Consider the following 18,558-nt stretch of genomic DNA (forward strand, 5'->3'; position numbering starts at 1 on the left):
AAACATCTGTTTTCAGTTAACTTAGTGTACCTAGGAATGGAATTGATGGGTCATATGATAACTGTATGTTTCACTGTTTTCAGGAACTGCCAAACTGTTTTCCAAAGCAGCTGCAACAGTTTACATTCCTACCAGCAGTTTATGAGGGCTCTCATTTCTCCACATCCTTGCCAACACTTGTCATTTTCAGTTTTCATTTATTTATTTATTTGTTTATTTATTTATTTTTATAGTAGCCATCCTATAGTGAGTGTGAAGTGGTATATCATTGTGGTCCTGATTTGCATTCACCTAATGACTAATAAGTTTGGGCATTTTTTTATGTGCTTATTGGCCATTTGTATATCTTCTTTGGAGAAATCTTCTTTATTCAAAATCTTTGCCCATTTTCTAACTAGGTTATTTGTTGTTTGACTGCTGAACTGTAAGACTTATTTCTTTATTTTGAACACTTGAATCTGATCAGATAAATGATTTGTAGATATATTCTCCCATTTTGTGGGTTTTCTTGTCAACTTCCTTGTTGGTGTCCTTTAGAGCACAATTGTTCTTTTTTCTTAAACAGCTTTATTGAGGTATAATTGATGTACAAATACCTGCACATATTGAATATATATAATTTGTTGAGTTTGGACATATGCACACACATGTGAAACCATCACCACAGTTAAGGTAATAGGCATATGCATCACCTGTTTTCTCCGATCTCCCCTAGAACTTCTTTTAAGTGGTTGTACTAGATTGATCTTCCATGTCTCTTGACCTGTATTCCTTATTTAAACCTCTTTGTCTTGTTATTCTGGGAGTTTCCTATTTTACTTTGCAAGCTTCTATTTTGTGCTATTATTTTTTTTTGAAATGTCTAATAACACTTGGTGTCTGTTGATAACCACAAAGATTTTGGTTGATTAGGTGGCTGTGTGGGCTTATTTTGCAGTTGTGAGGTGGTGTTTCCACATCCAGCCTCTGGCCTGGCTGGCAGGGCCACTGTGGGCTCTGTGTGGGTGGGCAGAGGCTTGAGGCAGAGGCAGGCAAGCTCCTCTCCCCACCCCACTCCCATCTTCCGAGAGCTAAAATTAGGAGGACATTATTTAAGTCCTGTTGGATTTTAGCCTATTTGTCTCCTAGTGTAGACATCGGTATTTCAGGGGCCATCAAGGTCATATATCAATAAAGACATAAATATTCATCATACATTTTTAATGTTCATCCTCCAAACCTGAAATGTCATCACTGTCAAAGCCCCCAAACCGTCATCAGTGCTGGAACTGAGATGCCTCTTTCCATCATTGGCATGTTTCTGCATTAGAAATGGAGCCTTTGCTCTTTCCCAGCTACCACTCTCCAGCCCTGTTACCATATCTACACGTGAACAAATGAAATAACAAAATTTGCGCTAGCGCCTCTCTGGTGGCACAGTGGTTAAGAATCTGCCCGCCAGTGCAGGGGACACGGGTTCGAGCCCTGGTCCGGGAAGATCCCACATGCTGTGGAGCAACTAAGCCCGTGCGCTACAACTACTGAGCCTGTGCTCTAGAGCCCGCGAGCCACAACTACTGAGCCCACATGCCACAACTACTGAAGCCCACGCGCCTAGAGCCCGTGCTCGGCAACAAGAGAAGCCACTGCAAAGAGAAGCCTGCGTACCGCAGGGAAGACCCAACGCAGCCAAAAATAAATAAATTTTAAAAAAACTTTAAAAAATTGTTCTATATCTATGTTTTGTAGTAGTGAAATGTCTATCTATAATGTCAGAGAAATAATTAAAACTCTCATTCTCAGTTGGCTTGTTAATTTCATTAAGAAAGTAGTATCTGAAGGGATGTGGAGAGTTCTGTTTTTGCGGTATGTGTCGGCCACCAACCACTAGAGGGCAGTATTGTCACTATTGTCTTTTTGAGCTTTGAGAACTTGGTCCACAGTGGACACTTCTTCCTTTTGGTCCTCTGCCTTCCAGCTCTAATACGGATGCACCGGGCTCAGGGTCGTTTGAGGATATGTTTGGGGAGATGGGCAGTAGGGAGGGATGGGTGTCTTATCTTTCGGCAAATATGCACTTGTTTAATTTTAAATGTTTGAGGAAGAGAGGAGGAAGGTGGGTATATATACATATATACTCAGCTCACCTACTTGAGTAAATCTCAGTATAATTTAAAACCTAAGTTGGATTATTCTTTGTTTTGCTGCATGGCAAAACATAACTGTATCCTTCTTTTTCTTTTTTCCTTTTTGTGGATTCACCAAGATAGAATAAATAAAGTGCCTATTTTTTTCCATCCCGCCCCTCCTCTCCCACCCTTAAAACCTGGAAGGAGAGATGGGGTTTCTATTAGTGTCAACTCTCCCTCTTGGGAAATCAGCATGTAGGTTTCAGTGACCTTTAGACACCCGTGGGCCACTGAGCTGGACCTTCACAGAACAGGGGCTGGAAGGGTGGGACTCAGTTGAAGGAGGGAAGTTTTCTCAAGCCTGTCTAGTTCAGCAAGAATTGTTCTTTCAAATGGCAGATGTGGTTTAATTTCTTATGTGTAGGCCTAGTAGAAGAAAAATTAAGATTCATCACTTTGAAAAATGTAATGAACATTTGGAGGGTTCTGCATCTACAAAATTACAGCAAAATCCAAAAATTATATGAATTTTTGAGCTTGTTGGAGTCTTTCAAATGTCAGTCTTTTCTCATATGGAAGAAAAACATAATTAAAATATCTCTCAGAGTCTCCCAAAGTCAACTTAAGAAATACCAGGTAACCTGTATCTTAAGTCAGACTACCCCAAATATATCTTTACACTTCATAAAATCCATGTAACACTTTTTTTTGCCAATGTAAAACAGACATACAGGCACAGAAATATAAACTTAGTTATATTTATATGTCTAGTTTCATAATCATTCTTCATATAGTGGCTTAGTTCACATCACTATGCTTTAATGACTGAATTATCGAATATGTTGATGTGCTTTAAATAACTCCTTATTGTTTGGTGCTTGAAGTGTTTTTAATTATGTTTGCTCTTGTGAATAGAACTGTTCTGAACAGCTTTCTACAAATTACCTGTTTCCAGTTGAGGTATTTGATTGGGACCTTTTCCTCCCCAATGAAATTCTGGATCAAGAGAAAAGAAAAAAAAAACCCACTTAAGAGCCTATTTTGTGTATTGACGAGTTGAATGCTGAAAAAAAATATATTTTTTTAATCTCATAACCTTTCCAACATATTTAAAATTTATTTTTGAAGATATGAAGTTACTGAATTTCCTTCACCTGTGTAGCTGAGTCTGGAATATTATAAAAGTATTTATTTGTTCTTCTGCATTTTGGTTATTCGACTTTTTAATACTTCATATTTTACCATACTAATGCATTAGACAGTGTCAAAAGTCAAAGTGATACCTATACTCGTGTTGAAGAACAGACCTCTTGTCAATGCCCCCAGACCCCCCAGTCCAGCCCCCTAGAGGCGACCGCCATCCACTCCCCCTCATTCTTCTGCTGCGTGTTTCCAAGTAACCTGCTTACACCGGCCGTCCTCTCCTCTTTCTCATTTTAGGCATGTCTGTTGACCTCCTGTGTGGCAGGTGCAGATTTTGTTCTCACTCGCTGCCCCCGAGGTTCTTTATCCCCATCTATCCGCCTTGCTTATGTTTTCGTATCACATAACGGGATATCGTAATGAGACACGGGATATGGGCCCATCTATGGTGACCGGTGTTTTGAATGAGCACTTTGTTGGGGGGAGCGGTCACGCTCATGTGCCTACTGACCTACGTCTAACCTCTGGCCTTTCTTGCTCCCCCTTTCTCCTCCCACCAGAGGATGGCTGGTCTGGCTCTCTCCATCCATGTAGGAATTGCAGGCCTCAGCTCACCCCTCGCACGGGTATGACTACAACTGCTTGTGCTTAGAGACCCAACACTGTGTCCCACAGAGCTTTAGCTTGAGAGTTTTGCGGTGATGGTGATGCTCATGGTCATGATGATACATTAGGAATAAACAGCTGACATCGGCAAAGAGAACTTCTAGTGGACAGGTTCAGAGAGGCTTTTCAGCCGGGCAGACCTGGGATTCGGTTCCCATCCCCACTTTGTAGCTTTGCTGAACTTTGTTCATTTCTCAGCTTATTTGCCTTACCGTTCCAATTATCTATTGCAGCGAAACAAAAAAAAACACCCCAGGACTTAGTGCCTTGAAACAGCTTTCTTTCGCCACCCAGTTTTGTGGGTGAGGAACTCAGCAAGAGTTTGGCTGGGACGTTCCTCTCCGACCCAGGGCATTCGGCTTCTTTACTGCCTTCTCAGCCAGCTTGAGCTCTGACACCCCCTCTGCGCGGCCCGTCCGTGGCTCACGATCCTTGCCCTGCTTGCTCTCCATGCCCAGCCCCAGGTGGGCCCCTCCGTGGACGCCTTCTTCCCCTGGCTCGTGCTCCCAGGCCCCACGCTAGCCCTCCTTAGGGTATCGTTCTTGCCCTCCTCGAGCTCTGACACCTTGCTCATGGCGCCGCTCCCCTGCGGACCCCTCTTCACTCCACTTGGTCTCGGATGCCTCTTGCTGGGTGTCACGTGAGGATACCCTCCCTCCCTTCCTTGGGCTCTGATTCCTCAAGGCAGGCTGCCCTTCCTTGTTGATACCATCCTGTCTCCACTGACACCCCATGGCTGGCTGTCTTTGGTGTGGATGCTCTTTTCATCCTGCCCAGGTTCCTACCCCCCATCCCTCTCTGCAGGGATGCCTTCCTCACTGGGCTTGGGCTCCTGCCCTCATGCCAGACCACCCGCACCCGGGATGCCCCTCACTGCTGGGGCTCCAGCTTCCAGCACAGGGCAGCTCTCTGCACACCGCCCTCATCCTGTTTGGGCTCCACCACTCTGCTCTGGACCAGCGTAGCTACCGCTCGCCTCTCTACTCCTTTCCTCTGCCTCCCCTGACGGCTTTAGGAATTACTTGTGCTGAAAGGAAGGGAAGAGGAGGAAAGGGAAGGGAAAGGGAAGAGCGGGGAAGAGGAGCAGCCACCCTGACAGACCTTTTCTTCCTCTCTCCCTTCCTTTTATCCGTCTTTCTTTCCTTCCTTCCTTCTTTCCTATGTTCTCAAAACAGGGAGACGAGTTAGGAGATACGCCATATGGCATGCAGAAGGTGACAAGAACCTGAGCTGGAATATTGGTAATAGGATGACAGTGGACAAGACGTACGTAAAAAGAATTTAGGACTTGAGATCTGCATGGCTTGATGACTGCTGACACGAAGGGGCTCAGAGGATAGTTTAGGTTAACTTCCTAGTCAACCCTGACTTGACTCTGGGTGTTGAATCACATCTGATACCAAAATGGTGATGACGTCAACAGAGTTTAGACGTAAAAAAGGCAGAAAAGCTGTCTTGAGGAGTAGAGAGTGAGAGAAAATATGGAGACTTCAGTTTGGACATGTTGAATGTGATATGTCTTGCAGGCATGTAGAAACAGGAGTGTGATATTCAGTTGGATGGTCAGACATGGGGTTATTGTCTGGGAGTCATCAGAATCCAGGGTTAGTGAAACCAGTGAACATGACTGCTGTCATCAAGACCATAAGGAGGGGCTTCCCTGGTGGCGCAGTGGTTGAGAGTCCACCTGCCGAGGCAGGGGACACGGGTTCGTGCCCTGGTCCAGGAAGATCCCACATGCCGTGGAGCGGCTGGGCCCGTGAGCCATGGCCGCTGAGCCTGCGCGTCCGGAGCCTGTGCTCCGCAACGGGAGAGGCCACAGCAGTGAGAGGCCCGCGTACCGCAAAAAAACAAAAAAAAAAAGACCATAAGGAGAGGGAATATTAGGTCAAGGATGGAAATCTCCATCACCATTGATGGCGTGGAAAAGTCTGTAAAAGAGATCAAGAGAAATAGACTACATTATAAAGGAGAACAAGGAAAGAGTTGCATCAGTGTTTCAAGACAGTTGAGAGATTTAAGAGACAATCCATGGTCGACTGTGCCACATGCAGCAGACTCTTCTAGTGACATAGTGCATTGAAGAGGCTCCATTAGATTTGTCAATGTGATGTAGTCATGCCAGATAGTGACCAAATCTAAATGTGAACAGCCCAGAGCTTAGGGATACGGGCAGGGAAATGATTTCCTTTGGCTGGAGGGACTAAGGGGTTGAAAATAAGGGGAGACACAGATAGAAAAGTGAGTCAAGACTAAGCCTTTTTGAGGTTTCTGAAAAACCACTTCTTGGTAAGCAGTGCAATTAATCAACAGACTTAAAATATTGCAGCTGTTATTTCTATGATGTGTTATTGTACACATTTTACTGCCTGTGTGATTTTTCTGGCTTTTTTTTCTTTTCATTTCTCTCAACAGGATGTGAAGGGCTGACAAAGCTTGACTTGACAGTAAATTTCATCGGCGAGCTGAGCAGCGTGAAGACCCTTCAACACAACATCCACCTGAAGGAGCTCTTCCTCATGGGAAACCCCTGCGCTGACTTTGACGGCTACAGACAGTTCGTGGTGGCAACTCTTCAACAACTAAAGGTATGATTTTTTGTCAGTGATACAAGATTCTCATACAAATGAAAACAAGCAACTACAGTGATTCCTGATTTATTCACAGCATTTTCAGAGAATGTGTTGTTTTAGAGGATGGAATATTCCAGAAGATCAAAACCGAGTCTTTGGCTCACTGAACCTTTTTTTTTTTTTCTTTTGTGGTATGCAGGCCTCTCACCGTTGTGGCCTCTCCCGTTGCGGAGCACAGGCTCCGGACGCGCAGGCTCAGTGGCCATGGCTCACGGGCCCAGCCGCTCCGCGGCATGTGGGATCTTCCCGGACCGGGGCACGAACCCCTGTCCCCTGCATCGGCAGGCAGACCCTCAACCACTGTGCCACCAGGGAAGACCTCACTGAACCTTTAAAGTTGTTTTAATATTATAGCTTTAATAAACCTTTGAAAAATAAATTGCATGCTTTTCTCCTTTCTCATTCAGAACACACACAGTTTAATTGAACTTTCTTGGTGAGTTTAAGTCATTGTTACAAACAGCGTTCCTTATTACTAGTAGCAAACCAAAAGTTTAGGGCTTTTGAGGTGGCGACAGCTTTATACCTTTGTATTTCACAGTCTTAAACTACTGTGCTTTTTAAAGTATTATTTCTTACTATTGCTTTCTATTAACTCATTCACTATGTTAGTAATTCTCAAACTCTGGTATGCTTTGGAGTACTTAGATGGGGTTCGCTGGGCCCCTCCCCCAGAGTTTCTGATTCAGTAGGTCTGATGGGCACCCAAGAATTTGTATTTCTAACAGGCTTTCAGGTGATGCTGATGCTACTGGTCCAGGGACCTCATTTGAGAACCACTGCTCTGTGTGTTAATTTCTTATGTCAAATCTCCCCATATTCGATACTTTTGGTACTGGGAAACAACACATGGTTTCTAGAGAAATCATACACCTGAGAATATTTAAGTAGTAATATTAATGTCCATGTAATTCCAAGAGTTCCTGACCTGCATGTGTTGGTTTGAAACCTCGGGAGCTTCCCAGGTGAAATCTGAAACTGGCCCCCATGCAGGGAGGCAAGGAGAGACCAAAGAAAGAGGCAGGACTCCAGATGGGTAGGTGGCAGGTTTAATAAGCAAGGAAACCTACTTACCAAGCTTGTTTGGGGCAACAGGATGAGTAGATCTCTGCGCCTGCGTGCCATAATCTTACAAGTTTATAGAGAGGCCTTAACTGGGTTCAGTCACATACACCATCCAGAGGGTCTCAGCAAAGCCTTACTGTCTCAAGGCTGCACCCTTGGAACTGCTCCTAGTGTGGGAGCAGTGGGCAGAAGGTACATTCCAAGGACAGGGGAGGGGGTGAGGAGCCTGTATTGCCCAGGTCCAGTCGCAGGCCATCCAGCAGTCACGTCCTCTTGGTGTCCCTCCAGCAGCAGAGACAGCATTTTGCTTCTGCAGAGAGAATGCATGGAGGCCCTGGCTTTCTAACAGTCCTTTTCCTCTATCCTCAGAGGACATTTGTTTTTAGACTGCTGTGTTCTATGTAGTCAAAATTGCTGGATTGATAGAACACATTTCTTCTAATGTAAAATTTCTTTGATTAAGAGAATGAGTGATTCAGGTAATTGAACCTAGAATATATATGTAGAATGAGTGATGAAGTAGATCAAACATAACCCAGGCTGATCATCATTGTACAATGACTTCCTAAAAAAATGAACTGATGAGAACCAGAATTTCAGAGAAAATGGATGCTGTGAACCATCTCCCTGGAAGGGTGCAGGGACTGTCATCACAGCTGGGCCCCCTGTCAACTCTGCAGTGCTTGGGCTAGGGGTATGTGAGAGCCATCAGACAGGTGCCTGAAGCACGGGCCAGGGTTGTTCCAGGTGCTTTGGACACAGCATCTCTGATACTCCTGGTCTCTTGCAGGGAGAGGATTAGGTGCATTCTGAGATGAGGGAACCAGGCCTTGGAAAGCTGATGCTCCTTGTTTAAGGTGACACACCTGGCAAGTGACCCTGGTGGGATCTGAACCTAATAGCCCACCATTCACACCATAACCACACTCACTGCTTCTGTCTGGGTTAATGTACAGGCTTCAGGTCCAGTCTTTCCTTTCAGAAAGACTGTTCTGAATAAGCTGTTACAACAGGCAACAGCCTCCCTTTGAAATATAGTATTCATAAATGTGTTTACTAGTATTTAAAAACAGCTTGATAAATTTTAGAGTCTTAGTTACCGTTCCATTGAAAGTTTGTGATCTACTTGACAGGAGCTGCATTAACGGATGTCTTATTTTCCTAGGGCTGCCATAACAAAGTTCCGCAAACGGGGTGGCTTGAACATCAGGAATTTATCTCATTGTTCTGGACACTAGAAGTTCTAGATCAAGGTGTGGGTTGGTTGCTTCTGAGTCTGAGAGGCAGCATCTGTTCCATGCCTTTCTCCCAGCTTCTGGTGGGTCCTGGCAAGCTTTGACTTTCCTTGGCTTGTGGAAGCGTCACTCCCATCTTTTTTTAAGGACACCAGTCATGTTGGATTAGGGGCCCACATTACTGCAGAACAATGTCATCTTAGCTGATTACATCTGCAGGGACCCTATTTCCAAATAAGGTCACATTCTGAGGTACTGGGGGTCAGGACTTCAACATAACATTTTTGGGGGGAAACACAATTTAACTCATAACAACAGAGTAGTTATTTAGACAGACACGCACAAGAGGTGTGAGGAGATTCAGCCCTTTTCAAGTATCCTCTTCCTAGTGTCTGAGCCACTCCAGGTGGTAAGTAGGCACTGTAGCCTAGTGGGAAAAGTTTTGTAGCAGACAAACCAGGATAGGACTCATGTCTCTGCTACCCGCGAGTTGCATGCCTCATTTTTCTCATCTATAATGGATTAATAATTCCTACTTTAAAGAAGTTCTCTGAGGCCCTCAATGAATCTTAGTTTCTCTTTCTCTTCTTTGCTGAAGCACACGTGCAATTATTATCAAGAAACATAGACACTCTGCCTCTGTGTTGCAAGAACTCTAAGTGAATAAAGATCAAGGAATACTGCAATACACAGCCTAGAACATAATCTCTCAGTTCATCAGGCCTTCTGAATTCAGCTGTGATTTTGGACTGAAGAAAACTTAGGCCAATTTTGAAAACTACCTAACAAAAGTCTTCAAAAACTTGAGATCCAATAAGAAGGCCCCGAGAACAGGTGCTGGCATACATGTGACACCATCTCAAATTTGTCATCAGTTCCCAGTATGAGGTCTTCTGCTTCTGGCCTGTATTGGTGACAAGGGGTTTATTGGTCATAATCTTTTAGAAACAGTAGGTCTAAATTATATCAATGTTTATTTAACCCAAGTATAAGGAAATATATATATATTATATATAATACTATATATGTATATATATAAAATTAATACTTAAATCCTTACATCCCAGATACAGGTAAGAGAATATATCACCTTCGCAATGTTCATCAAAATTCCAGTGAAAGGGGCTTCTCTGGTGGTGCAGTGGTTGGGAGTCTGCCTGCCAATGCAGGAGATGCGGGTTCGTGCCCCGGTCCGGGAGGATCCCACATGCCGTGGAGCGGCTGGGCCCGTGAGCCATGGCCGCTGAGCCTGCGCATCCGGAGCCTATGCTCCGCAGTGGGAGAGGCCCGCATACCGCAAAAAAAAAAAAAAAAAAAAAAAGGCTAAGTACTTAGACCACAATTACTTATCACCTTAAATAATAGGTTTTATTGAATTGGATTTTATCATTATGGCCTCACCTTTCACAGAAGGATCTTAGAAGAGACAGCTTTGTGAAGACTGTTGTGTATGGACATGTTGCTACAGAAACAATGCGTGACATCTCTCAAGATCTCCACTAAGAAACTCACTTTAGAAATGTGTTTTAGAACTAAGTATTAGAGAGAAGCTAGAAACGAGTATATTTTCTCAGTAAAGAAAGCAAAAATCGCTTCACTGATGATGTTTTTCTGTTCTGCTTTGGCCGCCAGCAAGCTCAGAGCCAATTCTGCCGCCCATCTACAGCAGCCATATGAGTTCTTATGACCAAGACCTACTTTAAATTATTTTTTTCCAAATAGCGACATTATAATTTTGATTTTTAATGAACTACTCCTGATAATTTTAATTTTTAGGTTATTTTTAATCGATTTGTTTTATTATTTTATTTTATTTATTTATTTTTTTGGCTGCATTGGGTCTTTGTTGCTGCACGCGGGCTTTTCTCTAGCTGTGGTGAGCGGGGGCTACTCTATCTTGCGGTGCGCGTGCTTCTCATTGCGGCGGCTTCTCTTGTTGCAGAGCAGGGGCTCTAGGTGCGTGGGCTTCAGTAGTTGTGGCTCGTAGGCTCTAGAGTGCAGACTCAGTAGCTGTGGCACACGGGCTTAGTTGCTTCACGGCATGTGGGATCTTCCCAGACCAGGGCTTGAACCCGTGTCCCCTGAGTTGGCAGGTGGATTCTTAACCACTGCACCACCAGGGAAGCCCATAACTGCTCCTGATAATTTTTTGAAATTCATATTTAACTCCATCTTTGTGTGTTTTTGTGTTAGCTTCCTTTTGCTGTGGTAATGAATGGCCACAAGCTCAGTGGTTTAAAACAACACAAATACATACTCTTTGTTGTGGAGGTCAGAATCTAAGATTGTGGTGTTGGCAAGACTCGGCTCCTTCTGCAGGCTTCAGAGGCAATTTTGTTTCCCTGAATTTCTCAGCTTCTAGAGGGCGCCTGCTTTGAGTCCCTGCCCCTTCCTCCATCTTTAAGGCCAGCCGTGTAGCATCTTCAGACCTCTCCCTACCTCTGACCCTGACACTTCTGCTGCCTTCTTTCCTTTATAAAGACCCATGTGATTACATCCGGCCCACCCAGATAATCCAGGATAATCTCCCCATTTTAACATCCTTAACTTAATCGCATCTGCAACGTCATTTTTACCATGGAAGGTAGCATTCACAGGGATTAGAAAGTGGACATTCTTGGGGGACCATTATTCTGCCTACCACACTTTTCTAAATACCTCACCTCTCTTGGTAGAAAAAGGCTCAGTAAATAAGTAGGCATCTCTAAATTGGTTGCTTTGAACCTTCAGATTTTGGGTTGGTGTTTTTAATATTTCAATTTGGAACAATCCCTATAGAGGTACCAGATGAAAACAGTGACCGTAAGAATTAATAATTCACGCTACATGTCTTGTCAAGGGTGGAACATGGGCTCATTTGCAATAGAGCTCAATCTTGTGTGATGTACAAGGCCCTTTTTCGTAGAGAGCATTGGGGACTTGAGGCACTGAAATTCTTTACATCGTGAGCAGTTATAAAATTACTATATTTTGGGAGCTTGTCATTAATAATCAGTTTCAACAGGAGACCTACTTATTATTGTTACCAGTAAAGATACTTTGTAAACTGTGTTAATTGTATGAAGTAAACATTGATTTAGATCAAAGTTTCTGGCATTTCCCATTAATTACTTTGCTTTTAATTCCATATCACTAAAGTGCATAATTTATTATTTCTCATCTTGCAAGCAAAGTCTGCTTGGGGCTGATTCGAATTGTGACTTTTGAATAAATGCACTGTGTTGGCTGTTTTTTCTTCCAGTGGTTGGATGGTAAAGAAATTGAGCGTTCAGAAAGGATTCAGGCATTGCAGGACTTTCCAGTAGTTGAACAACAAATCAGAGAGCAGGAGAAAGCTTACTGCCTCAGAAGAGCCAAGGACAAGGAAGAGGCTCAGAGGAGACTGCCGGAGGGGGAAAACAAAGGCGAGAGGGAGGGAAGGCACACAGGCTTTGACGGACGTTGGTACACAGACATCAGTGCTACTCTGTACGTAACTTTTTTCTTTTCTTTTTAAAAATTGTCAATGTTCTCCTGTTTAATTTACTTCTTACTTGTACAGTATGAGTAAAAACAACAAGGCAAAACCAAAAGGCAGAAATAAAAACCTTTCATTTCCTATTGTGAAGGACTGTATGTTACCACAATGCAGGAAAGAACATTGAACAACCACTAAATACTACTCTGTATGTAACTTAATAGAGTGTACTTTCTAGTTAACTTGTGTTAAAAAGTTCTCTTCCCAAGGTGTTCACAGCTTCACTTATATTCCAGACAACTGATCTGAAGAATAAGTTATGATGTGAATTTTGGGTGAAGACAATGTATGATCATCTCATTGTTTATGACAATTCTGTGAGGCTTGCCTCCCTTAAAGCCTTTTCAAACTAGCAACTTTAATTTGCATCTAAAATTATCTTCAGGCAAAGCTCTCTAAAAGATGCACAGGAAAGATAAATTAACAGGTGTACTTTGATTTATAAAGTAGGAATATTTTAGAAAAGTTAAATGCAAATCACATTATTATAAATTGAGTAATTTTGATTACATCGTAAGATGTTCTGTTTTGTGAATTATGTAATGAATACATCTTTAATGTGATTAATAAGCCCCTAATTGGTCATTTTTACAAGCATGAATTTTTCATGCTTGCTTATTTTAAGGGAATTGCACCTATAGTCAGGTGATTTGATTCCATACAACGAACGCTTTAAATATTTTGTAACAGAATCTCTTAAGCTTGAGAAAATAATAATTATAAAATATTTCAGACGTACATAAATGTTAAAAAAAATAAATAGGCAGCTTAATAATAAATGTCAATAGTTCGCATGTTTGCTTTGGATCTTATCTGATTTGATTTGATTTCATTTCATTTCACTTCACTTCATTTCATTATTATTTTTTTCCGAGCGTGCCACACAGCACGCAAAATCTTAGTTCCCTGACCAGGTTTCAGAGCTACACCCCCTGCAGCCGAAGCGCAGAATCTTAACCACTGGACTGCCAGGGATGTCGCTGGACCTTTTATTTTTAAATGAGAAATAAAATATCAATAGAGGAGAAGCTCCTTAAGTATTTCTCCCCCATCCCCCTCCTCCTTTCCTCCTCCATGGTGTCCACCATCCTAAAGTTAGTATGTGTTTGGTATAATGTTGATCCCATCCATATTGTAATATATTAACTACGTAATTATTCCTCCTTAATCAAGAGTGGTTTCATGTTGTTGTTTTTTTTAACATGAATATCTTTCTACAGCTTTGTTTTTCATTCAGTATTATGTTTCTGAGATTGATGCATATGAAGACACGTAGAACTAGTTCATTCATTCTAACTGTGGAATAAAATTCCATCGAATGAATAAATCACAGTTTATCCCAGAGGTGATATTCAAACTATTTAGCAGCAATTCTTTATTCCTGACCAATCAGAATATGCACCAGCTCCAACAGTCTGTGGTTTTCCCTTTCTTGTTTTTTTCAGACAATGGTGCACACATCTCCTTTTGCTAGTATGGATGTTTCTGTAGTGTATTCAGCAATCGCTACATATTAATTATAAACATCTTTTCCACTTTATATGCATTGCCCAATTGTTTTTTAAAGTGTACTAATTTTAACTCATATATCAGCAGTATAGGAGAGTTCCTAATCTTTGCCAGTAGTAGATAATGTGATCTCTTAATACATTGGCTAATCAAGTTGGTTGTTAAATAGCATCTAATGTTTTAGTTTGAATTTCTAGAATGACGAGTGAGTTTCAGTATCTTAAATGTCTTCTTATATGTTTGTTGGCTATTCAGATTTCTTCTATTCAAGACCTCCGCCTATTTTAAATAAGTTGTACTTTTTTTCTTATTAATTTATAGTTCTTTTATATTCTAGATGCAAATTTTTTAGTCCTTATGAGCTTTGCAAGTATCTTCTCTCTGTCTGTGACTTGTGTTTAATTTTGATAAGTGCTTGTTTTATAGAATTTAGAAGTCTTAATGTAGTTAAACTTATGTTTATATGTTCTGATCTTGTTTATGAAATTTTTCAATACCCCAGTGTCATATCTGTCTATCTGGAATAACTTCACAGCAGTTTGGGGTAGGGTGCTAATCACTTCCCACACAGGTTTGTTTGTGCCCCATTGATTAAAGTGCTATCCTCCTCCCGAATTACATACTGTCTTCTCGTGATTCATGGGCCCGTTTCTGGGCTCTCTGGACTCCTCCATGGAAGTACCTCCACATGGTTTCAATTTCTATAAATCTTGATTTTTGGTAGGAAATATTTTCGTGTTTCAAATTATCTTGGCTCTTCTTGACTCTTTTTTACTCTTCTGTGAGAATTTTAGAATCTGCCATTCAAATTCCCCGCAGATCCCTAGTGTGATTTTGATTTAAATTGCATTCAGTTTACACGTTAATAAGGGGAAAGTTGACATCTTCAGGACATTGATTCTTTCCTTGCTGAACTTTTTAATAGCTCTATTTATTTAGACCTTCTTCTGAGTCCTTCAATAAGTTTTTATAATTTTTCTCTATAAAGGTTTTACACCATTTCTTATTAGATTTATTTCTAAGTATCTTGTAGAATGGGATTTTAAAAATAGGCTTTTAATTGGGTCTTTCTGATGTATATAGAGATAAATAGTTTCTGTGTACTGATACTGTATTATGCAATCTTGCTGAACTTTTTTAAAAGATGCAACAGTTAGTATGTAGATTATCCTGTGTTTTCTATGTAGACAAACCCTTTTTTTTTAATAAACAGCAACTTAAAATTTTTTTCTAATCCTTCTACCTCTGATTTTTATTTTTTATGGTGCCTGCTGAGCCTCCAGTACGGGGTAGAATAATAGCAGTAAGAATGGGTATTTGTGGGCTTCCCTGGTGGTGCAGTGGTTGAGAGTCCGCCTGCCGATGCAGGGGACACGGGTTCGTGCCCTGGTCCAGGAAGATCCCACATGCCGCGGAGCGGCTAGGCCCGTGAGCCATGGCCACTGAGCCTGCACGTCCAGAGCCTGTGCTCTGCAACAGGAGAGGCCACAACAGTGAGAGGTCCGTGTACTGAAAAAAAAAAAAAAAAAGAATGGGTACCTGTTATCTTGTTCCTGACTTTTAAAAGAATGTTTCCAATTCCTCATCATTAAGTATAATGATTCCTGTGAGGCTTTGGTAGAATTAAGTTAGTTTTCTTTTATTCCAAGTTGATAAACAGCTTTTATCATCATGGATACTGGATTTTTATTGAATGCTTTTTCTGCATCTATTGAGATAATCATGTTTTCCTGTTGTTGTGTTGAATTAACATTAATAGATTTTTCAATATTAAACCATCCTTGAATTTCTAGAACAAACTCATTTTGTCCACATATTTTTTTTCAATTTTTTATTGAAGTGTAGCTGATTTACAATGTTGTGTTAGTTTTAGGTGTACAGCAAAGTGATTCAGTTATATATATATTCTTTTTCAGATTCTTTTCCGTTATAGCTTATTACAAGATGTTGAATATAGTTCCCTGTGCTACATAGTAGATCCTTGTTGTTTATCTATTTTATATATAGTAGTATGTATCTGTCTTACAAACTCTTAATTTATCCTTCCCCCCACCTTTCCCCTTTGGCAACCATAGGTTTGTTTTCTATGTCTGTGAGTTTGTTTCTGTTTTCCAAACAAAATTTTTGTTAATGATAATGAAACCAATTATTTCAGTGACCATTAGCTAAAATATTGTAGAATATTACAGATTCCCTTAATAGATTTTTTTCCAGTACTGTAAAGAACCATAGCTATGTGGCAAAGCATTTATTTTCAGTAATTTGCTCTATTTTGCTTATAAAACTGTCTAGTTGCATTTTATAATACGTAAGGTATCTAAGCAGATTTTACTGTGTTCCGTTTATACTATTTAAATTTCATATTCTGGTAGTTTTTGTCCCTCCTTTCCCAAAGCATCTTATTTGAAGGTCAACTAAATGAGCATTTTGTGTCATCTCGTTTCAGTAACAACAATAACAAAATCTAACATTTAATGAGCACTTACTGTTTTGGTGCCAAAGGCTTCCTGTAGATTTTTTCATTTAATGTCGCTTTGTAACAGAGCATACTCTAGGGAGAGGTGAGGGGAGAGAGCCTATCCTAATTGTGTACCGTTTGCATGGTGTCCTTTTCTCTCTGCTAGAGCAGAGTCTCCTGTAATTAATGTTGCTGTCTTGACTAGGGCTGTCTCTGGTGCCTGGCACACAGAAAGACACTCAATAAATATTACTTGAATCCATGTTGAATGAATGTTGAATATACAATACTTATTTGATGCCATATGGAGCCATCATGTAACTCTCTGACAGTCCACAAACCATGAATAAAAAAGACAGCAGAGCACCATTGCCACATAAAGCTACAAAATCTAAAGTTATCCATGAAAAATGGAGAAGTTAGAGGCCATACCATGGGCAATCGCATGTATCCCACTGGAGAATTTTAGAGGTAGAGAATCATTAAAGAGCCTGGAAATAATATGATTAAAGTTTTTAGAAAGATTCCTCTGGGAGCAGGGTGGAGGATGGAATTGGAGGGTTCAAGACTGGAGGTGGGGTGATTGCTAAGGCCCAGTGGTCCCTGAGTTTGATCATCAGAACCTCCTGCAAAATATTGTAAAGCAAGGGTCCTGGACCCCACTTCAGATCAACTGGAGAGACTCTGGCGGGAGCCCAGGAATCTGTACTGGGTATAAAGCTCCCCAGGTGACTCACATCGGCCAGGTCTATGAACCCTTGAACCTGATTACTGCAATATTCCTGGTGATAGATGAGGTGGGCCTGCCCCAATGCTGTGGCACTAATTTCCTCCAACTTGGCTCAGATAGGCCCTCTTTCAGACACATTTTGTCATTCAAAGGTAAGAAGATAACACACACACAAAATATAGATATTTAAGGGGCAGCATTCAGGATGAAACTCAGACGTCCATTATTATTGGTTTTAACGTGCCCTGTGTTCTTTTCTAGCCCATCTTCTGAAGAGAGCAAAGATGACATCCAGGCACCAGAAATACAAGAAGGGGAATGTAAGAAAAATAAATTAGGCAACAGTGAAGACGACCTGGAATTCTGGAATAAGCCCTCTTTGTATACTCCTGAATCTAGATTGGAAACTCTGAGACATATGGAAAAACAACGGAAAGACCAAGAAAAATTAAGGTATTCCATTTTATCCTATCATTGAGGGTGATGGAGTATATTTTCATGATTGTACCTTGTTTTACCCATTATCTGTGTTAAATCTGTGTTAGTTAGAATGTCATGAATCGTGGCATTTTAGGTAGGGTTTTGTTTCTATGTCCTTAGCTTTTTAACAACTTTAAATGTGTCAAATAAGAGCATGGCCTGGTTTACAGATACTAGTTATCCAAGCCATTCTGTTCAGTGTGCTGTAGTCTACACGACCTAATGGGTTCCTGAGATGTTTTCCTCTTCTGAATACCCTCTAATTGTCCTGTGTCACGGAGAATAATGTAGTTTATGGAAACATGAACTTAATTGGACCTGAGAACCTAGTTTAAGATCCAGAAAAATGTGAATAAATTTACATTATAAAATAAAGTTAAATGACATAAAATCTGTATTAAAAGAACAACAGAAATCCAAGACAAAGAATTGCGGGCAGTTCTGTCATTTAAACAGATTTGTCCATCTGATCTTTTAGAGCTTGTCCATATTTTTAAAGTTTTTATGTATTTTCAGTAAATGTCTAAATAAACAGAATTTATGTTCTACATTTTCTTTCATGTTATTCCATGAATCTTTCCTCTCTGCTCCATTTATTTTCCTCCTATCTCTGCCCCTTCGTGGTAATAAGAGTTAACAGGCTTGGGTCCATCCTACCAGAACTTCCTCCACCTGCTACAATCATGTAAATGATTTCTGCAAACGTAGGATTGAGGGTCTTTTCTTAAAAACAAAAGTGGACTTATATTTTATGTATTTGTTCTCACTAAATCATCATCAACACTTTTCTATAACTTTCTAGACGAGTAGGTAAAGAGTGAACACATTTTTCAATAGCTGCAAAATATTTCATAGCATGAATGTACCACAGTCAATCCAATCATTCCTCCATTGATGGACATTCTTGATGGTTCCAAGGTTTTGCCACTGCAGTTAATGCTGTGATAGACATCCTTTTATGTAGATCCTATGTACTGGTATTTTTATTTCTATAAAATAGATTCTATTTGGCAT

At 40.9% G+C, this 18,558-nt stretch overlaps 1 protein-coding gene across 2 annotated transcripts in view; it reads left to right on the forward strand.

Moving 5' to 3' along the window:
- DNAAF11 (dynein axonemal assembly factor 11) overlaps nt 1-18,558 on the forward strand; it is a 71,906-nt gene that overhangs the window by 18,482 nt on the left and 34,866 nt on the right. For both annotated transcript variants that reach the window (XM_082601096.1, XM_082601095.1), the window contains 3 exons: nt 6,333-6,505; nt 12,092-12,318; nt 17,326-17,517. In XM_082601096.1, the coding sequence (XP_082457222.1) occupies nt 6,333-6,505; nt 12,092-12,318; nt 17,326-17,517 (592 nt within the window). The remainder of the gene's footprint in view (nt 1-6,332; nt 6,506-12,091; nt 12,319-17,325; nt 17,518-18,558) is intronic.

This window comes from Mesoplodon mirus (genome assembly GCF_964341445.2).
Source record: "Mesoplodon mirus genome assembly, chromosome: 16".
In the NCBI taxonomy this organism is placed as follows: Eukaryota; Metazoa; Chordata; class Mammalia; order Artiodactyla; family Ziphiidae; genus Mesoplodon; species Mesoplodon mirus.